The 24,802-nt window shown below is 24.7% G+C and overlaps 4 protein-coding genes across 4 annotated transcripts; 2 read left to right on the top strand and 2 right to left on the bottom strand.

Annotated features, from left to right (window-relative positions):
* On the top strand, positions 1-9,603 carry LOC128957548 (5-hydroxytryptamine receptor 2B-like). Its single transcript, XM_054303337.1, has 11 exons — positions 1-371; positions 435-502; positions 3,264-3,366; positions 3,473-3,603; positions 6,818-6,892; positions 7,151-7,342; positions 8,536-8,680; positions 8,741-9,039; positions 9,101-9,126; positions 9,192-9,456; positions 9,578-9,603. Exons 1-11 carry the CDS (start codon positions 127-129, stop codon positions 9,601-9,603), a joined length of 1,575 nt encoding a protein of 524 aa, XP_054159312.1. The 5' UTR covers positions 1-126.
* Positions 9,604-9,759: 156 nt separating this feature from the next.
* LOC128958106 (transmembrane protein 256 homolog) lies at positions 9,760-11,639 on the bottom strand. The gene is made up of 3 exons (XM_054303924.1): positions 11,249-11,639; positions 11,051-11,172; positions 9,760-10,020 (listed from the first exon to the last, which is right to left on the bottom strand). Exons 1-3 carry the CDS (start codon positions 11,505-11,507, stop codon positions 9,877-9,879), a joined length of 525 nt encoding a protein of 174 aa, XP_054159899.1. The 5' UTR covers positions 11,508-11,639; the 3' UTR covers positions 9,760-9,876.
* A 217-nt stretch (positions 11,640-11,856) lies between these two features.
* On the top strand, positions 11,857-14,024 carry LOC128958127 (DNA repair protein complementing XP-C cells homolog). Its single transcript, XM_054303945.1, has one exon. The coding sequence runs from the start codon at positions 11,934-11,936 to the stop codon at positions 14,022-14,024; it is 2,091 nt and encodes a 696-aa protein (XP_054159920.1). The 5' UTR covers positions 11,857-11,933.
* Positions 14,025-14,843: 819 nt separating this feature from the next.
* On the bottom strand, positions 14,844-21,655 carry LOC128958030 (stromelysin-3-like). The gene is made up of 9 exons (XM_054303849.1): positions 21,494-21,655; positions 17,718-17,835; positions 17,547-17,657; positions 16,624-16,935; positions 16,092-16,543; positions 15,815-15,956; positions 15,513-15,694; positions 15,401-15,440; positions 14,844-15,329 (listed from the first exon to the last, which is right to left on the bottom strand). The coding sequence occupies exons 1-9, from the start codon at positions 21,494-21,496 to the stop codon at positions 14,944-14,946; spliced, it is 1,746 nt and encodes a 581-aa protein (XP_054159824.1). The 5' UTR covers positions 21,497-21,655; the 3' UTR covers positions 14,844-14,943.
* Positions 21,656-24,802: the final 3,147 nt, after the last annotated feature.

The raw sequence follows: 24,802 nt of genomic DNA, 5'->3' as shown, positions 1-24,802 counted from the left end.
CAAAAAGATAGAAATGATATTAATTTGAACATAATTTGTTCAAATGATAACATAAGTGACATAAATGAGGAGTGTTTGCAATGGTTAACACAATGGGAGTCCACGCGAGACATTCAAGTGATCCAAATGTCAGATACGACAACAACTATTGATATGACAATCAACTCAATAGAGTCAACAGTTTTTGATCAGTTATTCACAATCAATATAACCGAAAAAGAGATTAACGAACCATTGATGCCGTCATATAAGTGGGCCTTTCTTTTGCTGGGTTTGCTTGTATTCACCGGTGGTTTTGGCAATATTCTGGTCTGTCTTGCAATTGGTTTTGAAAGGAGACTACAAAATGCCACCAATTATTTCCTGCTCAGGTATTTCAACCTAAAACATACAATTGTTTTCTATATATACAAACATATTTAATATATGATTAGTCTGGCGGTGGCAGACCTACTCGTCTCAGTGGTAGTCATGCCATTTGGTATCTTAAATGAATTTTATGGTAATTATTATTTTTTATTAGATAATTATATATTGATGTACAGTATATCTATATAAGTTAGTAACTTATTTATTAAGTTTTTAAATGTTTAAAAATATTTTATAAAACATTATGTTTAAATAATTTTTAATAAAAAATAGTTAGTTTTATATTAATTGCTAATTTACATTTCAATTTTATTGTATATTATAATAACTAAAATATACAATATTTACTTAAAAACAAACTTATAAAAGAAAACAAAATAAATTTATTAGACAAATAAAAACGTTTTTAGATGTGAATTAACTATTTAATTAAATTATATTATTTGAAAGTTAAGATATTTATTTAGATTATTAAACAATAAATGAATTAATATAATATTTTGCTAATTAAGATATTGTTCTTTATTTAAAAAAGTAAATTATTTGAAAACATTAAATTAAATAAATAGATTTATATGTCTTCAGGCGTTAAGATTTTGAGATAAGGTATGATCCACATATTACGTTCGCATTTTTTAAGAAATCTAGACCCTCCAATATGTTAGCAATTGCTCGCATGTATCATTTAAAAAATTACGTTCGATTGTCCCCAAGAAATAAATAAAATATTACTATATTTATAAATAAGATTTAAAATTAAACCAATCGTTTAATTCATGTATTATAAACATGGAATAGACTATAATTTTAGAAATGGTGTTTGAAGTTAAGTTTGACATCAATTAATTTAAATAATTAAATAATGATTTTAATGAATATTTTATAAAATTATTTTCACTTTTTAAAATTCCAAAAATTGGAAATAAAATTATTTCTATTCAAAAGTCACAATTCAAACTTTTTTTTATCAAAATTAATCTCTTAAATTATTTAAATGCGAACGTTCTTAAGGTCTCTACCTCTCCATCCCCTCGTTCGTAAAGTTCGTTTGGCAGACACCCCTTCCTCAAGTGTGAACGTAATATGTGAATCAACCCTAAGAATAAAATTAATTTATATGAAAAATGTAAAGCAATTATTATCTCATTTTTTTATTGCTTTTCTGCCAAAATTTTTGTAATAATCTTTATTTTAGTCTTTATATATATTCTATCAATAGAAGTTGTTTAATGAGTAGAGAGAGAGAGAGAGAGAGAGAGAGAGAGAGAGAGATTAGATTAGACACCTTTGATGCCTATGTTTAGGCACTAATCGATCACTGTTTGCGGCTATACTTTCAATGCTTTCGTTTCTCATGTTTTTTCTTTTACTTTTATTTACTGTTATTTTACTCATTATTTTGCTAACTGTTATAACAATCTTTGTGTGAATCTATCAAAAATGAATTAATATCACATATAAACAAATCCATAACTTATGGGCCATATGTAACATATTATTATACGGATTAACTATTATATATTATGTTTCATTGTTATATTTAATTGTAATTAGTTTCTTTAAAATATAATATTTTGTTTTAAAGATTTTAAGTCAAAATACTAAAATGTTATATACTGTACTGTATGCTGTGTACTGTACACTATAAAATAATTTATAAATGATATATATTTATAAATATATTGCATTCAGTTATAATAAATTATTATATACATTATATATTAATATTTGTTATGTATTATAGTTATAATGCTCAAAAAAATAATTTTTATTATATTTTAGTTAATAATTTTATTTAAATTTTTATATATCTAAAATTATTACTCATCATTAAATTATTATAATATAGATTACATCAGTAGTTATAATATTACAATATTTAAGTTAATGATAATAAAATTAATTATAAAATATTAATAAGATTTATCGATAATATTTATAACTTCAATATAGTGTTTATATAATGTTTATAATTATGATTATTGTTTTCTCATGTTTAATATGTGATAGTTTGTAGCTATAAATTATTAATGATAATAATGTGTCAAATATTTTACTATTTAAAGTATAGAATAGATTCATTTAATGCCAAATATGTTGAGTAAGTTGTAGTATTAATATTGCTTTATATTGTAAAATAAGTAAATAAATTATTTTAATAATATTCAAATTTAATAGCTATTATTTAAAAAACAAATTTTAAATAATTTATGTAAGTTTTATTACTATATTAACTAGTTTTTATATTATTATAAATACCTTATAGAATAAGTATATATATATTATTATATCATATCTTATTAATGTCTATTCAATACATTATGAATAAATTGATTTATTGGCAATTATATAACAAATATATAAAATTAATCAATAATAATGTTTTTAAAGCACTTTATAGACATTTAATGAAAGTTGTGAATATAATTTTATATTATCAATTAAATGAAAATATTTATATAATGTGTTCATTGGATTGTATGATTAAAATCTAAATTTTATTATTAATGCATTAATCGATAACTTTTATGACGTGTGTGTTAAAATATTATAATTTATAATTAATAAAATTTATCGTTAAAATAATTAGTATTTTGGTATAGTATACGTAATAGCGTGACTAATTCATATCAAATAAAATAAATAAATTTGTATAAATATATAAATTTATATTCTGTACAATAAGTTTATTTAATTTAACTGTTTTAACTGTACAACTAAACAGTATATAAATAAGATTTAGTAAATAATTATGTATTATTTATTATTATTATTATTTGGTAATTAATTTATTAGTTATAATTTGATTACCTCTAAAAACGTGTTTACATTAATTAAATGTTTATTAAATGATAATAAATGATAAATAATTGATTTAATGACTGATGTATTAGGCATTTGGCCGTTTGGGTCGTCAATCTGTAACCTATGGGTGACGTGTGATGTTCTTTGCTGTTCGTCGAGTATTCTTCACATGTGTTTCATATCTGTCGGACGGTATGTCTATATATTGACAATTGTCTTCATATTTATCATTTGATAAATTGTTATTTCAATCACTACATGCCATTGACTACGTGTTGTTTATCTATTGTATGATCAGTTATGTGGGAATTAAGAACCCATTGCACGCAAGACAAGCGCCACTTCTGGTTTCCAGAAGAGCTGTTCTCTTAAAGATATCGTTTGCATGGCTTTTGTCGGCAGTCATCACTTCCCCCCTAACTATAATGGGTTTGTATTATAATTAGTTATTGTACTTATAGTATACTATTATATTATACATATATTATATATTATTGTAATACAGTATATTAAAGTTTTATTTATTTAATGATTTATTCATTAGTTATTGTGATGAGTGACCTAATAATTAAATATCGTTAAATTTCTTAACATTTTGTTGTATTAATATTATTGTTGTTGAGGTATAATATGAGGTTTAATATATATAAATATATTAATTAGTTGAGACCAAAATCAAGTTTTCTGTAACTATGAATTTTATTTATATATAACTGTATGATTTATATCTATATGTTTGAGGTCATGGATGTGCAATATCTAGTGTTGGCAAAAAAGAGAAATTTATAAAATAATAGAGAAATTTCTAGAAAGTTTCTAAAAGAAATTTCTAGTTATGGGATCCCCATGGTTAATTTTGTTTTCTCGATATTTGTTATCTTTAACATTGTTTTTATAAGTAATATTTAAATATTATTATTAGTATTTTAATTATTAATTAAAGTAAAAAATTAATTTATTTAATTATATTAAACTATGTTATAATAAAATGGTGAATAAAATTTTATAAAACTGATTATTATTAAATAATTATAATTATTTATATAGGTATCCCATTTGTATAATATTATTATACAGTAATCTACATTATATAGTATAATATTATATGTATAGCCAATATCTCAAAAATTATTTAAATTCTATTAATATATTTACAAATAAAAAATCATTTAATATGTGTTTTAGGATTTCTCTTTGAATTGATTAAATGATTGATAAATATTGTAAATATAAAAATTTAGAAGTTTTAAAAATACCATAAAATAAGTGTCTAGGTTTTTGATAAAATAAGTTAATATATTATTATTAAAAATAAATTATGATATATTTATTATTACTTATAATTTGAGATTTAATTTTTTTAATTATGTTTATAGTATTGTATTATATTATAATAATTATATCATATTTAATTCAATAACATTAATTCAATTAATTCAATTAAATAAATAACTATTCTATACATATATTAAACAATATTATTTTTAAAGCATTAAAGATAAGTCATGAAATATTAATACATTATTAACATAATTACAAATTATTAATTTAAACAAATATAAAATTAGATAAAAACTAATTCAATGACATTGAGTTAAAATTGTTAATAATTTCGGTAACAAAAGTAAATATTTGTTTGAAATTGAAGACAAACTTTGTATTTATTAAGAAAATAAAAATAGTTTCACAATCTCTTTATTACAAATATTTACTCAATCAATGTTTGAGTAAATTTTGATGATTTTAGTGCATATGAAGTAATCAGTGATCATTTTCATCTAAAACCACACTTTATTTATACAGTACTGTATAGTAATTTCCCATTTGATCTGTCCTTTGTCTGCCACCAAAATCTATATATAATATACAGTATTAGTATAGTATTAGTGACGAAATTGACGACATTTGCACAAAACATATGTTTGAATGCAATTTTGTTGTATAATTCAATTGATTTCATGTTTTCACTCATTCTTATAGCTATTCATACAAACCAATGACTCTCAAAATTACAATCAATACTTCTCTTTAATTATACTATAATTGTGTTATTTTTTATATAAAATATAATCAAATTTGTAACAAAATACGGATATATCTGTATGTTTTAAATGGCTATTAATACTTGAGGTATAAATTAAAACATTTTTAATCCCAATTTAAATGTATTGTATGGTGTCTTTAGGTAGTAAAGTAACACATTATTTCAGCAGATATTTAAATTCTATAAAAGTAAAAATATATTATTGATAAATAAAAATTATTTAAATAAGTGTTTCAGAATTTTCTACTAATTACTAAATTAATCGCTAATAAAAAATATAATTAATTAACTATTATATTATAGAATTTGAGATATTAGGCATTATTTATATAAGGCGTTCATAGATGCAAAAGGATTAATAAAATTATAACTGTATTTAAAATGTATATATTTTTGAATATACAGATAGATTGATAGATTATATGCTTTTAAAGGGAATAAGTTTAAATTCTGAGTACCTTTTTATACATTGTAACAACAATTATATGCTATAAACAATTATATTAAAAAGTATTAATAATTAATAATTAGCAGTGACTTCAAAATATGTAATAAAATATGATAAATGTTTTAAAATTTTCATATTTATTGATACCTAAATTAAATCTAAAATATTCTAAGTTTTTACAATTAAAATAATATAATATTTTCATCAGATTATTTTGTCATCAATATTTTGAGAATACATACAATAATATACTGAAGAATAAATAATAGGTTTAATATAAAATCGATTTTTCAATATAATGTATATAAAGAATATTCCTTATAATATACTTATATTACTTTATGTATAAAATTAGATTTAAAAGAGTATTAAAAATGCAAAAAGAAGGAGAAATAGATCTCAAACACAATATTTATAAATGTGAGTCCATTTGATTGATAAATAGCTTCATTATTAGAGAAACATTATAAGTGAACATAATTTTGCTTTTGTTGAAAAATATTTTTTATTTTATACTATATATTCATTTAATAGTTGAGCATATTCTGGTTTATTTTATACATACTTTATATGTACAATGCATTAATAATTTATTGCAGATTTTTTAGTTTGAATTTATTATATTTTAGTTGAAAAATTTCTTAAATATAAAGAGTTTTACAAAATAATAAATTTATTGTAATTTACAGCAAAAATCACTTAAAATAAAAGCAGGTTTTAAAAATAAATATAATATATTTATTAATTATAATTAAAATGAATGAACGAATAGATAAAAACATAAGTATGTAAATATAATTGTATTTATTATTATTTATCAAAAGATATTTTGATTAAATTAATTATTTAAATTAGAAAATAAAACTAACAATTAAATACAAAAATATATATATAGAGGTCATATTTATCAGTACTTGTGTCAAATGTACTTACATTATATCATTATAATGAATATAACTGTTGTACAATAGATATATAACATTATAGTTCACTAATTTGATATACTGTACTGTGTAGTTAATACATGTTTAATATTTATATAATATAATAATTTATTATACATAAATAACTAATAAGTTTAAGGCTTAAATATAATATAGTATACGATAATACATTATATATAATATATATATATATTATTTTAATTACAGCTGTATTCGATAAAACTAATATACAACCGGAACCGTTAGTCTGTGCCATATCCAGTCGTCCCTTTCAGATATTGGGTCAGTAATATTGAAGAAAGTGCTTAATTTGCACAAACATTGTACCCAATAATTGGCTAATATTATTATATCTTTAATTATTATTTTTTTATGTATTTTGAATAGTCATAATAGTTTTATTATTATTATAGTCAGCATATAATTAATCAAATGATGCAAATCCTAGCATTACTGAGTGTTGACAATTAAAACTCGGTTAACATAAATATAATATAATGACATCGATTAACAATTACTGTAATGTAATCCAAATTATAGGTTCATTGAGTGCCTTCTTCTGTCCGATGATTGTTATGCTATCCTCTTATGTGCTAACAGTAAGACTATTGAGAAGAAAAGCCAAATTTTATGAGGACTCGTGTCATAACTTCCCAACAACTCATACATCTGATAATGAATTCATTGAATCACATAATAGATTCAAAAAGACTACAACTTCTTCATCATCAGGTTTGTAGACAAACTCTAATGAATCTAATATATACTAAATATATACTAAATATATACTAAATATATACTAAATATATACTAAATATATACTAAATATATACTAAATATATACTAAATATATACTAAATATATTCTAAATATATTATCTAATATTCTTTACTCTAATAAAAACAACACTTTTATTTGATAAATTAAATTCTCTAATTTAGTCGTTTATTAGAAATAGACAAAAAAATGAGTGAAATAAAAATAAGTTGTAGAATCACCCACACGTTTGCTAAGAATTTAATGAAATTTTTATTAAGTTTGTGTTTGTTTGCCTCAAGAAAATATAAAACGAGTAAATAAAGTAATAGTAAAAAAATAAATTATTTTAAACTTCAATTATCAATGATTATTTATCAATATTTACATATAATTTTTTAATTAGTAAATTATATTTTAAGTATATTAACTAATAATTTTTAAATTTTGTCAAAATATATTTTGTAAAACATATTATATTTAATCCTAATATTATTTTTATAAAACTAATAAATAGACATTTTTTGTTTATATGTATTAAAAAATCAGAATTTTTCAACGTTTAAAGTTATCAATCACTTAAAACTGCTGACTTGTATTTGATAGAAAAAAGGGAACTCATGTCGAAAAACCTATTCATTTCCCACTTTCGTTCAAAATAAAACATTTATATATATATAACTAAATATAATATATAATATCATTTTGTCTGTTCAATATAAAAAACATACAAAACGTGATAAACAAAAAACATTGAAAGGAAGAGAAAGCATTACTCAAACATCATATACAGAATAACGGATCATTACACTCACTCACACACACACACACACACACACACACACACACACACACACACACACACACACACACACATACATACATACATACACACACACACACACACACATACACACACACCTATATATTCGATGCAAAATATGATATTTATGTATTATAATCAAGTACTGTACTATACAATACATAAATAGGTAGTTTTTATATAAAGTTATGCACAAATATACAAATTTACATAATGTTATACAAATACTGCATGTATTGTCATAGATATCACATTTGTTGCATTAAATTGTCATTTATTTTTTTAGTCCAACGTTATGATAGTTAATTAAAGTATGATATATTTGAATATATTTGAATTACTTTAGGCAAAGAGTATTATTTAGGTAATCGCACGGTTAGCTTGAGCTCAACCTCATCAGCAAATAGCGCCACTTCTGGTAATTTACAATTAATGGTCAATCAATGTTCAGTATCACAGTATGAAATGAGTTGTACGGACTCTCACCTTAGGTTATATCAAATGCTAACTTACAATCAAATTGATTATTAATTATCTATTTGTCATAACAGACCAATTAATGTCTCACATAATAACTTATCTGTAAAACGTTGGGATTCTGATTCAAATAAGTCTGAATTAACTAATCACAAGAAAAAACACACGAATCGTAAAACTCAACCATTAATGTTAAGAACATTGGGATCTAGTCTTCAGGTGCGAAATGAACAAAAAGCTACGAAAGTGTTGGGTCTCGTATTTTTCGCGTTTGTCATATGTTGGGCCCCTTTCTTTAGTCTCAATTTCATGTTTGGAGTTATGCCTAACCCTAACATTCCCGATGAAGTGACCACAACTTTCCTATGGCTCGGTCAGTCTTATCTTTTGTCCATATATTATATGTTTTCATTAATTTATTTATATATTTTCAGGTTATATCTCAAGCATTATAAATCCGGTAAAAAAATTTTTATTACAATTTCGAAATTATTTTTTAAAAATTACATAATATTTTGAAATTAGATTATATATACAATATTTAACCGCAATTTCCGTCGGGCTTTCAAACGAATTATTTTGTGCCAAATCTGTGCCAACGATTCTGTTCCGAAAAGTCGGCGCTTTAGTCGTACAGCTTCTCAAACTCGGGATACGACCCATAAAAGGTGTTCCGCATCTCCCGTATCGCCCGCACGCCAAACATCAAGATTATGTGATATCAGCACATCTTTTAATGAGTCAATACATGAAGTTAATGACAGCAATAACCATAAGAGTCAATCTCAGAGTAATTGTCATAATTGTGGCTATCATTACAATAAGTCGCTCTCTTGGAAATTCAATACAACCTTTAATATTCAAAACAATAGCTCAAAATCAAAACAAAATGTTAAAAATGATAATCAAAGCAATAACGAGTGCTCACTATAAATGACAAAACATTTGTTTTCAGATCACAATTGCATTTATTTATAAAATTATTAATTCAATTATAGATTATATATTTTTTATAATTATAAACTTAAACAAAATTAACAAATAATTGCAAATATTCTATGCTTTGTATTACAAAGAGTTACAAATGTAAAAATAATAATCTATTGCCGAAACTAATTAGGATAATAAAGTATTAGATGTTTGGAAATAAAATTAAAAAATAGTTTTTGGTGTTCAATAAATTGATGGATACTTTTGTTGATCAGTTGTATTAGAGAAGCATTGAAAGCCAGGCAAGGATTAGGGTTAAGCCTCCATACGGTGTGTATTTGATTATATCCTTATTATGAGTCAATGAATAGACATAACATGTGCCACAAAACACACACATTCCCGCTGTCATCAGTGTTCCCACCTATTCATCATAATTTGCCAATTCATAGATCATTAATATAAATATCAATTTGTTTAACCAAATATTTTGGACATATATTATAACATCAAAAATAATGTGATTATCATTTGTCACATTACACATTGACAAATAATGCTTTTAATTATTAATATTTAATATATCTCTAAGTACCAAAACATTGTACTACATATTGTACTGTATATAAATTTATCAATATATAAATATATATATACCAGTATATATACAGTATATATATATAGATATATTTAACATAATTGACATGACATTTATAGTCACATTATTTTAAACACTGTATATACAGTATTATACCATATACTATATGACATATAATAAATGTTACTGTTAATTATTTAATAATATTAAATTAATATGTATTATGTAAATATAAAAAAGTATCAATTATTTTATATTTTAGTATTATGCTAATTATAAAATATATTATTAAAATGTGAAAAATATAGATCTTATGGTAATATAAATTTATGATATATAGGAATTTAACGTTTGTAAGCTTAAAATCAATAATTTTTTACATAACAATCAAATCAACACTACAATCGGTTAACTAATTTTAAACAAATAGATGAATAAAATATTTAGTTTTCCTAATACTTTAATCATAATATTTTTTGTAGACAATGATTGTAATAAATCCCTATTATTGTTATTTGTTAACTAAATGATTAAAAATAAAATGAAAAAAATCAGTTATTATATGTATCGGTAATCATATATAATATTAATAATTGTGTTTTGTTGTAATTACTAATTGATGATAATTTGAACCATATATAAGTTAACATAATTAAATGATAATTAAATTATTAATTATAAAAATGATTAACGAAATAATTAAATATTGTTTTAAATATCATTATTTACATATACCATAATTTGCAATAATATATAATTTGCATTATATTTACTTAAATATATATATATATATATATATTAGTTCTAAAAATATATTTAAAAATATATTTAAGTTAATAAACAATTAAAAACTTACGACAAGTGGTCGTCGGGTCAGAGGAACCGCCAATAAAGCTAACGAATGAAAGAAATGGTATTTATTGGCCGTTTCGAAGACATGTTTGTATTCTATCGGTACATCGGGTTTCGGGTCAAGTCCTGTGAATATTAACCAAATAAATCATAATTAAACCAATTATCAGCTCATCTGTTATCACTAGACATCAGGTCATACCGTGTGCTCCATAAGCACCCATTGCAACGGCCGTCGCACCAAATATAGCAGCAATGCGTGTCCAGTGAGATGTCTGCAACAACTCTAAGACCTCCCTTCGGGTCGCAATCTCAGACAGTTTAACGACTCGAGCAGTGGTCACCAATTTGGTTACCATTGGATCCACTGGAGGTGTCTTTTGCCACAAACTCGTTAATGATTTCAAAACATCACACGTCGTATCTTTGATAACACCATTCAATTGATTCAATTTATCCATCACTTGATTAACGATATAAAGTCGACTGTCAGTCAATCAGTGATCAGATAAAGTGATGTCTTTGAGACTCAAGTGACGGATGTTTTTATTCAATATTTTGTCGATCACTGACTCAAACCAGACATCAATTATGACATTATTTTTTGACAAATGTTTGTTTAATTCACATAATTGTCATTCAATTTGATTCATATTTCCTTAATTTTGGACATCTTTTTCATATATTTAGTCATAAAAATAGTTATCAATTGAGATAATTGTTGAAAACTCGAAGTCTAAAGACATTCACTAAAAATTATCTCAAATTTCTTGACGTTATTAATAAAAACAAATTTATTTTATTATTTTTAAAAGTTATTTCCAAGAAATGTATTTTTTAACAATGAAATCAAGTGTTGAATAAATTGTTGAATAAATTGCTAAACAATGGCACCAAAGAAGTCATACACAAGAAGTAAGACAAAGAGCAAAGAATCTTCAATAACAAGCAGTAATCAAACAAACACTGGTTTACGACGCTCTTCAAGAACTTCGTCCAAATCGTTGACCAAATCGACCGCCAAAAGCGTGTATTTTGATGATGAGTCTGATGTCGAAGACATGGATGCCATCAGTGATATCATCGATGACGTCGACGACGAATACGACGAACAAGAGTTTACGCCAAAGAAGAGCAAACGCGAGACAAAACGTAAACGAAATGTAAAGAAAAATAGTAAACGAGTTGTGAAAACAGCGATTAATAGTCAAGAAGACAATAGCGATTCAGATGACAATGCAGACGATTGGGAGGAAGTAAAAGACGACATCTGTCTCGACGACTATAATCCTGAAATACCTTCAGAAGGCGTTGAGATAACTATCAATGGAGTAGAGGTCAAGAAAAATAAGAAATCCATTGATATAAACACTTTGATTCGGCAAAGAATTAATGGTTTTAAACGTAGATTACAAGCAATGAAACACAAAACCTCTTTAGTTTGTCTTATTGCAAGAATTGTGTATTTAAATAATGTTATTAACGATGAGTTGATTCAAGCGATATCTTTGTCTATTGTTGTCAATCAATTCAAATCCTGTTCTCAAAAACTTAACAGTAAATTCTTGAATCAATTTATTGATTGGTTTTCAAAGAATTTTAGTGTCAAATATAAGAAATGTGATATAAATGATAATATTAAAGATATTTTATGTCAATGTCTTGAACAAAGAGTGGCTCAAAATAGCAGTCAATTAAATATGATTTTTATTGCTTTATTGAGAAGTTTGTGTCAAAATTACAATTTAAGACTTTGTTATGCTTTAAATCCAGTTGACATTAAACCAGACGACTTGATTCTTAGTGAAAATCAGATGAAATTAAAGAAATCATCTAATTGTCAGTCTTTGGATGAGTTAAAAGAAAAAACAAAAACGAAGACAAAATCAAAGAAACGTAAAGTTGAAGACAATGATTGCAATGATAACGAAATGGTTACAAATTTATCATTAGATCTCTGGTGTGAGGCTTATGTGGAAAGTGAACGCAAATGGATTTGTTTAGATTTGTTTAATAATTTTGTGGACAAACCAACCGATATATCCTCTAAATCGTTGTCTCAATTAACTTATGTCATTGCAATTGATTCTGATGGATATCTTCGAGAAGTGACTCAACGATATTCATCAGACTGGATGTCTGCTAATTATAAAAGACGTAGAATTGATGATAATTGGTGGTCACAGACATTGCTATTCTTTGAGCGAAAAACAAAAAGTTGTGCCGAAAAATCTGAGGATTTAGAGTTTAAAGAAATGACTTCAACAACACCTTTGCCGACAAAAGTTAGCGATTTCAAGAACCATCCGTTATATGTACTTAAAAGGGATTTATTAAAATTTCAAGGCATTTACCCCTCAGACGCACCTCCTCTTGGTTTTATAAAAGACGAAGCCGTCTACGCCCGAGAATGTGTTCATTTGTTGCGATCAAGAGATTCATGGCCTAGAAATGCTAGAACTGTTAGAACCAATGAAACTCCCTATAAAATAGTAACCTCTAGACCTAAATGGGATAAATATGCAAAAGTATTTCGCAAAGATTTACCACTGGAGGTGTTTGGTGAGTGGCAAACGGATCCCTATACACCACCCGAAGCTAAAGATGGTTTAGTCCCTCGCAATAGCTTTGGTAATGTTGATCTCTTTCAGCCCTCAATGTTGCCTAAAGGTTGTGTGTATTTGCAATTACCCGGACTTTTACGTATTGCCAATAAGTTAAAGATAGATTGCGCACAGGCTATAGTTGGCTTCGACAATAACCTTGGCTGCCAAGGGGTTCATCCAAAAATGGACGGTTATGTTGTTTGCCAAGAGTTTAAAGATATTTTAATTGACGCCTGGGATGAGGAACAAGACATTTCAAGAAAACGTGAAATCAAAAAGAAAGAGAAACGGGTTTACGATAACTGGAAAAAATTAATTAAAGGTTTACTTATTAGAGAAAATGTTAAACAAAAGTTTAAATACAATGAATAAGTTATTGACAATAATAGTGATCCAGATTTTGATGAGACTTTCGCCTCTTAGCCATAATTATGACATTTATAAAGGTTTGCCTTAAGTCTATAATAATGATAATTACAAATATAGATATTATGATAAGCTGTTATATAATTTGCATAATTTGAAGGCAAATCACTTGAATTTTTTAAACAAGTAAAAGTGTTTTTAGTAAAAAAAATTGATTTATTATATAATTAAAATGATAGTTTTATATCACAACTACATTATATTAATGGTTTATTTGACTACAAATAAATTATATATAAATTAATTAATATCACGACAGGTTTGGTAGGAATGTTGTTGTTTTTGCTGTTGTTAGGGTTGGCACGAGATTGTAGTGTAAAATATTTGATAAGACATGAAAGGGTTAATTGTGTTAACAAATTAGTTTTGGGTCATATTATGTAATAATTATATATAATGATGACAATCAATATACCAATTATTTGCTCTTCTTTGAAGAGAAGTTTTCAATTATTTGATTTGTTTTTTATTTGAACAAATTCATTAAATAATTGTTTGAAAATTTATGATATCAATGATTATTTAATGTATAAATTAAATTAAGTAACTATTTTTTAAATGATTTATGATATAATGAGATACTTATTAAAAAAAATTCATATATAAAAAATATGAAAATAATTATATTAAAAGTAAACTTAAACTATGTTTTGTTGCAATTATGATAATACATATTTGCAATAATTGCACAATTATTGCTATTGAATTGTTGTTATAATTTTATATAATTTAAAAAAATAAATTCATTAAATCCAATAAGCATTCGTCTAATAAGCCATCCATCAGTTAGTTATAAGTTTGACAACAAATTAAAACACAGTTTATATGTATTTTGTAATATAATAAATGAACCAATTCATGGTATTCATGGTATATCACCGGTAGCTGACCCATAAAATAATACATATTTGAAAATTGAAATAAATAGAAATAGCATTAGTATTGGGTTAGTCTTACAGCTGAGTGAACTGATAGATGTTGTTCCTGACTCCCTGGCCATTGCCACCTCGTCCTGATCAGGACGACCGTGCATTCGCCACTCTTTGTCATCTTTATCTACTTTGACTATATGTGCGTCCATTGACTTTGATGTGCTGGTCCTCTCATCGGCCATATATTCCATGTCATTGCTATCACCATTGCCAACATAGACGGTGTGTTTGTCATCTTTAACTAAACTGCCACTCCTTGTTATGATACTTCCCTTCTTTTGTTTACGACTAGCGGCCTGACAATCAAACCACCACTGGGCTATAAATTATAGTTCAATCACATTATGTATTAATATTTATCAATTATATAAAATTTATTACTAGACTTACCAGTTTGTCGAGGGAATGGAGGTTTTGCTTTAGTGTCCACCTATTAATAATTAAAAAATATATATGAATTTTAATAATAATATTAATTGATGACAAATGTTAAGTAACTGACCTCAAAGTCGACATCATTGAAGCGGAAATATTGTGATCCTTTGAAGAAATATGACATTCCGTTCTCCCACTTGAAAGCGGCGTCGATATTGTTGGGCAATCCGTTCCAGTTCTTGATTGGCTTTGGATATTGTTTGCTAACCGGCGGATCATTTTTGCTGTCAAATCTCCAATACTCGTTACCTAATAATTTACATACAATTAAATACATATATATTTATAATAAAATTGCTAATAAATTATTTTATATATCAAACATTTATCACATTTCAAGATAATTCAAAGGCCAATGATTTTTAATACCTTTAAAGAAATAAGTCTTTCCATTACCACTCCATACGAAAGCGGCGCCCACTTTGTCTGGAATGCCAGCAAAACCAGTGCTAATAGGTTTAGGGTATCCCTTATCCATATGCATATTCTTGAACCTCCAATACTTATCGCCCTATCATTTGATTTTAAAATAATGATTGCGTTTGACATATGATTGATTAGCTTTAATATTATGTTTCGATAATCTCAATAGTTTTTATTTTTTATAGAGTATAACGATAGGAGAGTTGCAATCATTAATAATTACCTTAAAGAAGAATGTTTTGCCGTCAGCCCAAGTGAGAGCTGAGTCCAAATTGCCGGGCAATCCGTCCCAATCACTCGATATTTTTCGGGGATAGCCATCTGCGATACCAGTTGTCTCTATTTTCCAATAATGCTGTCCTTTAAACACATAGGTCGTACCATCACTAATACGAGTGACCGCATCGACTGAGCTGTCTTGACATAGATCAGGGCCATCGGCACTCGGGTCTGGATCTAATGGCTTTGGTTTATCGACCGGTTTATCTGCCGGATCACTGGCAGTATGGCGAACACCATATAGTGCTTGTATGGCCAGTATATCATCCTGGTGCAATCGGAACTTAGGTTTATATTTTTGATAGAAAGGTGCCATTAGTGAGTCCCGGACACTACTGTGACCCAAACCTAATGAATGTCCTAATTCATGAGCTGCCACTTGAAACACATTTGTACCTATATTTGAATATTTTAATTAATTATTAATTACCTCAATTGGTATTAAAATATATATAGATATTAAATGAAGAACAAACCGGCATATGAAGAGATAGTCCAATACTCTTCATTGTCAAAGTGAGCGTCGCCTCCATATTGAGGGAAGTATGCGTGGGCTAGAGTATTGCCCGGACCATCAAACGGGTCTCCATCCCCGTGCTCTGCACTTACAAATCTGATATCAATGTGTACCCGACCCTCCTTTTTGGCTTCAAATGTAAGCGGTGTTACTTCTGACCATATCTTGAAAGCTCGAGCCATCTCTTTATCGATTTCTTGTTTTTTACTCAAAAATTTTGTCGGATATTGTGATATCCTATACGTTAGGTCTATTCGTCTCCATTTAGAACCTATTTATTTAATAGAAATAATAATAATATACAGTAAATGTTTTTTATCTATTAGATGCCTATCATATCTTTTTTGTGTTATTTGCAGAGTTATGTATTATAGAGATATAAAGTCACTATTTATCGATAATTATTATTTTATTCATTAGAACTAAATCATTAAATGCCAAAACAATAGTATATACACTATATATCAATAATACATCATATTTTTATGAAACTATAGTATATTATAGAGTATTGTATATAAAATTCAATTACCTAATTGATATTTTTATAGTCTAGTAAGTTTTTATAAATGATTTCATAGTAATTCATTGGTTATTAATTTTGAAATTTTCCCATTTCTACTGAAAATTTATTAAATCAAACATTATAATTGCTTATTAACGTACAAAAAAGCATCTGATACTTAAACATTATATCTGATTTGATTTATATAATTACTGTTTGTCTCACTGTTTGTAACTCATTAGTATGCAATCAAGTGTGTCAATGTTTTTTTTTGTTTTTTGGAAATGACTTATTTTAACATTGAATTTACAGGTTTAAGTTGTTAACCATTAAATTATTGAATAGCATTTAAAGGGACAGTTAGATCGCACACCGACCTTGTAATGCATATCGTTTCCTTCGTTTGGCATCTTCGCTGTGTCCGACTTTGTCTTTGTTGCCACAACGCGGAGAATTCATTGTTTGAATGGTTTCATCGTCCAGAAGGCCTATAAAAATCATAATTTTTGATACAAATGTTTAAACTAATAGTTTTTTTAATGTCACACCTGTTTGGTTAAGTCCAGCAAACCTCTGGAACTCCAAGACTGCATCGGAATAAGTCTTTTCTGAGACCAAATTGGCCGCAACCGACTCATTCATATAACCAAATCGTTGCAAATATAACTGAAATTAAAGTATTTATTGAATAATTATTATGTAATTAAAAAATTTATGTGACCTCTAATTTTTGAAGGACCAGTATATTAACATATTTTAAAATTCTATATAATATATAAATGAACAAAAAAGTGTCCTTAAAATATATGTTTTAAGTCTTTTATATATTTTTGTTTATTTAATATCTTCAAAATCGCCATAAAAATATAATTATAAAATAGATTATAAGCTTTAAGATTTTTGATCTACAATATAAAATTATATAGTTATTTTTATGTAATACTATCACTAGGATATTAAATGTTTTACTAATGCATTATGTTTGATAACATTTATATCATATACTGTATATTGTATTGTATATAATATATATTATTCAGTATTGTCTATATAAGAGTTCAAAAACATATTATATGATATTATAATATACAGTAGTATGAGATGAGTTTATAACCTCAAATTATAATGTGTTATATGTTTTAAATATTTATACATCAAAAAGTAAATAGTTTTAAACAAACAATGACTTTATAGACATAAGAGGAGAGTGAAAGTGAATGCAATATAAATAAAATGAAATCAATTGTGACCTTCATTATCAATCATGCATTTAATTTTTGCGTGAATTCATATTTTCAATATTATCATCTATTTTTTATTTCAATTTTAAAATTATTTTTATTTAAAACCTGTTTCGACAGTTTTAAAGCTGATTAAAAATTATATGAAGTTATTTAATAAGTTTTTATTTCAATTATATAAATTTTCTAAAAATTTTGGTAATTATGAAATATTAATTGCAATAATTATTTTTTTTATAATAAATTGATTACAAATAATTTAATACAAGGGATATCCCAAGTCTAATGTTAAAGTTTTCAATTAAACATTTACAACAATAGAATATCTTATAATTTGATCTCAATTTAAAAATTAACTTAAATAGTTATATGAAATTGAGTACAAACATGTAGTAATATATGTTAAATATATATAATTTCACTCTCTCTCTCTCACATATTTATTTCTATAAGAAATTGTCGTTAAAACGGCATTATATTTTGAGGAAGAAATAACAAGAATTATATGACTAATAAAATAAATATATTAATAAACATAAGGTATTGAAATAGCAATTGAATACAAATGTTGTCATTATTTTGCGGAACACTTTAGTCACTAACATATTCATTGATAACAACAGAATATAAGAGTATATTTATTAATAAATATATACACATTTTTAAAGCATTTTTGCTATAATATATTTATTAGTTATAATGTTATTTTATAGTTTTATAGCAATTTTAAAAAAATGTATGTATTTCATTGAATATATAATTTTGCGTCAAATATATTTTAGTTAAGTTATGATACAATGATCTGAAAGTTTAATAAAAGTTAAGAAACTCTTTAGACTCCTGTGGAGACATTAAGAGATATTTGACCATAAAATCAGAATCAGTGGGCGTTTGTATTGAAATGAATTCAATTAATTATATAAATATTGTTAACACTTGTTGTCATTTGTTTGAAACATATCTCAGTTATCAACGGAAGAGTTGTATCGGAATATATATGTAATGTTTGGGACATTGATCTCAATCTTCATTAAAAAGATTTTTATTACTAAATCAAAACAAATGACTCATGAATTTCATGTGAAAATTCTTTTATTTAATTCATAATAATTATTTAAAACAAATATTTTTTGTTATATAATAAAATCGATAACTATTGCACTCAAATGTAGTCATCAAATTTAATGTAAAAATACCTATTTTTAATTATATTGGTTTCCAAGCAATTAATTCAATGTTAGATCATAATTATATGGAAATTAAAAAACAGTATTAATTTTAAAAAATAACTAAAATATAATATTAAAAATATATAAACAAAAAATATTAAAAGAGTGTAAATGAAAAAGTGTTGACATTTAGCATATGATGTCTATTGAAAAGCCATTGATTTCGTGCCAAACAATCATTTGAGAGAATTTGTATTATTTGTAAATTATTTCTAAGAGATGTATAGTTTATTATTAGTACATTTGTATTATGAATTATAAATGTACTATAAGTCTGATAGCGATTACATGTATTTTATTAGTGATGAGTTTTGTGCAAATATGACGGATGGCATAATTCAGGGTCACTCCTAATAATACCGTTCCCTATTGTATTAATTTTATACATAACTATACTATTGATTCAATTCAATACAAAATAATTACAATACATTATAATAGTAGTCTATAAAGCAAACTATAAAATAACAAAACAGTATATTATATATAATTTAAAACAATAAAAAATATTTTAATATTACAATGTTGTTATAACAATTGTCATTGAAATTATCTTATTTTTAGGATTCATGAATATTATATAAATTAAAATTAATTTTCTTTAAATTCACTAATTGTTTTTTCTAAATACGATTTTAAATAAATTTATATGAATTATTTTGGCTAATATTCAAATGCAAATAAATTCAATGATAAAAAGATATGTTATTGAAATGATAATTATTTAAAAATATTATACAAATAAATTGCAGACATATATCTATATGAAGACAATGTCCGATCACAATATGTTTTATTAAAAGTCTTGAGGCACAGGTGAGGCTCATGTAATGGCTTTAAGCTATGCTTTAAGGGTGTCTTCAAAAGTAGTATTATTATTATATAAAATAATAATACAGAGGAAAGGGTCATTTGTCTGAGTTTGTAAATAACAAATTGAGAGAAAGAGAGAGCAAAAGAGAGAGAGAGAGAGAGAGAGAGCAAAGAGAGAGAGAGAGAGAGCATGAAATGCATGATTACATTGATGTTGATTATCATAACTTCAGTAATGATGACACCCACACATCCCAGAGCTTCTCTACACTTATATTTTCAGTCACTTTTACTTTTAATACTGGAGTAGAGCTTAAAGTTTAGAGGACTCCAACAGTTACCCACTATCTGACAGTTCAGTGCACTTAATGAGCAATTTTTAAGTCTTATTCTCGAGAAAATACCACTAAAATTGTTGATCTCTTCACTCAAAAATTCAACTCTCTTTCAAGTTTGGGATCACAACTCCTATACCAATAATATAGCAATGGTTTACATATTGTTTTGATTTAAAGAGATTATTCAACTTTTTACACATTTTTTGTTGTCAAACAATTCACAAATTTATTGATTTTTTATTAAACTTTCTCTCTATTCATCTATCATTGATCTATAATTTATAACAATAAAATCATATTTTATACTAAATCGATAAAATAATTAAAAGTACTCTATAATCATCCTCACTATAAACAATCACTAATTTTTATTTAATCTAAAGTTTTTATTAAATATACAGTATATACTAAATTTATGCACAATATACAGTATAAATATATATTGTATACGAATATACAGTATAATATTTAAAGGAAAATATTAGTTTGAAAAGTTTGTAAACTTTAAGATTAATTCGAAATTTTTAATTAATTAAATTTTACAACATTTTACTTAAAGATTTTTAATTTTTATTTACAATTTTTTATTCTATAAAATTAATTTCAAACTTATATTTTATATTTTTATAAAGTATTATAAAAACGAGTTATAAAATAATGAAAATGAAATTATTATATAAATAAAATAAATATCAATACATACCATCGCACCGACATCTGAGTGCACGTTTCGGGTCTGTCTTGAGATGATTGGTAAGCATATTGTTGTTGATGTTAAACACAACACAATTAATATAATATTAAATATAACTAATATATGATTGTCTTTAACTAAAATCTTCAATAGTGTTGAAGGCCTCAGCCTTGTTGTCAACATTTTGATTGTTTTATATTAAGTTTAAAAGCTTTTATTACTTTTATAACATACTATAGACAGTCACGTGGATATTGTGACAACCAATCAGATATACGATTACTTGTGACGTCAGACTCCGCCCTTTAATGCATTAAATGTTTGGTTATTATAAGTATTAGCTATACTATTGTACAGACATATCGATAAACTTTGTTTTAATTTATTAATTATTTTATTCAACAAATTAAATATACATTTAATAATTTAAATTGAATTGTTATTTTCAAAATTAATACTACTGTTCATAAACACATATTCTTCTATTTAATATTTAATATTTCATTTTCAATAAAAAACTATTTTAATTGAAAATATATATTATTATGTGTTACATTAAAAACTACATTATATATTTTTAACATTTTAATTAATAAATTATATTCAATAAACATACTTTATTATACAGTATTAGAATTTATATACAATAATTTTATTTAATATTTTATTATTTATTATAACTGAAAACCTGTAATATTCTGAATTATATTTAATTATTTTTTAAAATGTATATCAAAGTCACTAATTAGATGGCGCTTTAATTACTTTAATTTTTAATCTGATTAAATAACAGTACAGTACTGTAGAGTTTAAAGTTTAGACTTAAACTTGTATTAATTAACTAAATTTAAATACAAATGTATTAAAATAATATAAATTTTAATAATTATTGACCGAATCGTTTATTTAATAATATTTAATATAAATTTACTTTTTTATATAACAAATTATATTTAAAATGACTAAAACATATAGATTTAACAAAAACAATTAATAAATGATTTTTTATAACTATAAATTCTTTTAAAACTTATTTAATATTTTTAATCTTAATAAAGTTTTAGTACATATTTGTTGAACTATATGTTAAAAATCGGTTTAATGTACTTCTAGTAAATTGATTGAATTCATAGACACATTGTTTCCTCTTTTTTCTCTAACAATGTAAGTCTAATCAATAAATCATAACATATTAATATATTATGATTTGTTACTAAATGTTTTAAAATATATTGTGATGTAATAATCACGTGACACAAACTTTATATTATAAGCTCTGGTTATATAATAAATTATAATTTATAATACAATATAAATATTATTATAATCGTATAATTGTTTATAATATGATTCATAAGTTATGATTCATAACTAAAGTCTAATAAAATAATAAAAACATTTAAACGAATCAATTGGTCTAAAAACAGACCTAAAGTATGCACTGATATGTCTGTGACATCCTATGGATTATTTTACATCAATTTGTTTTAATTAATTGTTAGTTTATAAGTTTTATTTTCTTATTTTAATTATACTTATTAATTATTAAAAAATTTTAATCTGAAAATCGTGATTATTGTTATAAATATAAATTATTAAAAATATTATTAATATGAACTTTTATGTGACGTAAAATAATAACCAAATTAATTCATCTCAAAAATTGATTAATTTTATAACAAGATTACTGTAAATAACAATTTATAATACAAAAGTATTTCATACAGTATTTATTGTATTGTAATTACTTTTTATGGATTAACATAATTACATGTTGTAATACATGTTTATACTCTTTATTATTAAGATATTATTACACATAATAATAATAATAGTGCTGTATGTTAGTAGTAATAGTAGATAGATATTCACACTTTTGACATTTTTGACAATTTAGTGACAATAATTACTTGATTGTTACAAATAAAAGGGAGAGAGAGAAAGAAAGAAAGAAAGAAAGAGAGAGAGAGAGAAAGAGAGAAAGAGAAAGAGAAAGAGAAAGAGAAAGAGAAAGAGAAAGAGAAAGAGAAAGAGAAAGAGAAAGAGAAAGAGAAAGAGAAAGAGAGAGAGAGAGAGAGAGGGAGAGAAAGAAAGAGAGGAAGTTTAATAAAAAAAATCAACAATTGTGTGAATTGTTTGACAACAACAAAAATGTGTAAAAAGTTGATACACTGAAGAAAAAAAGTTGAATAATCTCTTTAAAGCAAAACAATATGTAAACCATTGCTATATTATTGGTATAGGAGTTGTGATCCCAAACTTGAAAGAGAGTTGAATTTTTGAGTGAAGAGATCAACAATTTTAGTGGTATTTTCTCGAGAATAAGACTTAAAAATTGCTCATTAAGTGCACTGAACTGTCAGATAGTGGGTAACTGTTGGAGTCCTCTAAACTTTAAGCTCTACTCCAGTATTAAAAGTAAAAGTGACTGAAAATATAAGTGTAGAGAAGCTCTGGGATGTGTGGGTGTCATCATTACTGAAGTTATGATAATCAACATCAATGTAATCATGCATTTCATGCTCTCTCTCTCTCTCTCTCTCTCTCTCTCTCTTTCTCTCAATTTGTTATTTACAAACTCAGACAAATGACCCTTTCCTCTGTATTATTATTTTATATAATAATAATACTACTTTTGAAGACACCCTTAAAGCATAGCTTAAAGCCATTACACGAGCCTCACCTGTGCCTCAAGACTTTTAATAAAACATATTGTGATCGGACATTGTCTTCATATAGATATATGTCTGCAATTTATTTGTATAATATTTTTAAATAATTATCATTTCAATAACATATCTTTTTATCATTGAATTTATTTGCATTTGAATATTAGCCAAAATACTATTATTAATTATAAGACAATTGATAATTTTAAAACATTTATATATAGAAAAATATATATTAAACAATTATATTATTAATAATTTATATGAGCCTAGATAGTGGTTGTGAAAATTATTATAACAATTTTAAGTTTTGAAAGTTTTTATTATTTTACAAATAATAGTTAAGTCATTATCAGTTTAAAGTGATGTATACGATGAGTACTGAAGTATTATATTAATAATAGGGAAACGGTATTATCAGGAGTGACCCTGAATTACGCCATCCCTCATATATTTATTATTTGCACGAAAGTTACTGTAAATGTAATTGTTATCTGATTTACAATACATTTTCAATATTATATTATACTGTAGTTATAATTTGTAATTTGAATATATTGTAGTAATTATTGCTTTGAATTAATTTACAAAAATTTATTCAAATTATTATTTGGCACGAAATCAATGTTTGTTTTATTAAACATTATTT

The sequence above is a fragment of the Oppia nitens genome, unplaced genomic scaffold (genome assembly GCF_028296485.1).
Source record: "Oppia nitens isolate AA-2021 unplaced genomic scaffold, nextdenovo-longstitch-racon4-pilon3 scaffold13_pilon_pilon_pilon, whole genome shotgun sequence".
Classification (NCBI taxonomy): Eukaryota; Metazoa; Arthropoda; class Arachnida; order Sarcoptiformes; family Oppiidae; genus Oppia; species Oppia nitens.
The sequence above is the reverse complement of the archived record's forward strand: the minus strand, read 5'-3'. Positions and strand labels throughout refer to the sequence as shown.

What these genes read in the sequence shown, in the direction of transcription:
- LOC128957548 (XM_054303337.1), top strand. Translation starts at nt 127, where the DNA reads ATGTCAGATACGACAACAACTATTGATATGACAATCAACTCAATAGAG. An exon ending in TCGTCCCTTTCAGATATTGG is followed by an intron (nt 6,893 to 7,150) that starts GTCAGTAATATT and finishes TCCAAATTATAG; the next exon opens with GTTCATTGAGTGCCTTCTTC. An exon ending in CACAACTTTCCTATGGCTCG is followed by an intron (nt 9,040 to 9,100) that starts GTCAGTCTTATC and finishes ATATATTTTCAG; the next exon opens with GTTATATCTCAAGCATTATA.
- LOC128958106 (XM_054303924.1), bottom strand. Translation starts at nt 11,507, where the DNA reads ATGGATAAATTGAATCAATTGAATGGTGTTATCAAAGATACGACGTGT. An exon ending in GGGTGCTTATGGAGCACACG is followed by an intron (nt 11,173 to 11,248) that starts GTATGACCTGAT and finishes TAATATTCACAG; the next exon opens with GACTTGACCCGAAACCCGAT. An exon ending in TGACCCGACGACCACTTGTC is followed by an intron (nt 10,021 to 11,050) that starts GTAAGTTTTTAA and finishes TATGATGAATAG; the next exon opens with GTGGGAACACTGATGACAGC.
- LOC128958127 (XM_054303945.1), top strand. Translation starts at nt 11,934, where the DNA reads ATGGCACCAAAGAAGTCATACACAAGAAGTAAGACAAAGAGCAAAGAA.
- LOC128958030 (XM_054303849.1), bottom strand. An exon ending in TGCTGGACTTAACCAAACAG is followed by an intron (nt 17,658 to 17,717) that starts GTGTGACATTAA and finishes TGATTTTTATAG; the next exon opens with GCCTTCTGGACGATGAAACC. An exon ending in GCAAAACATTCTTCTTTAAG is followed by an intron (nt 15,957 to 16,091) that starts GTAATTATTAAT and finishes ATCAAATGATAG; the next exon opens with GGCGATAAGTATTGGAGGTT.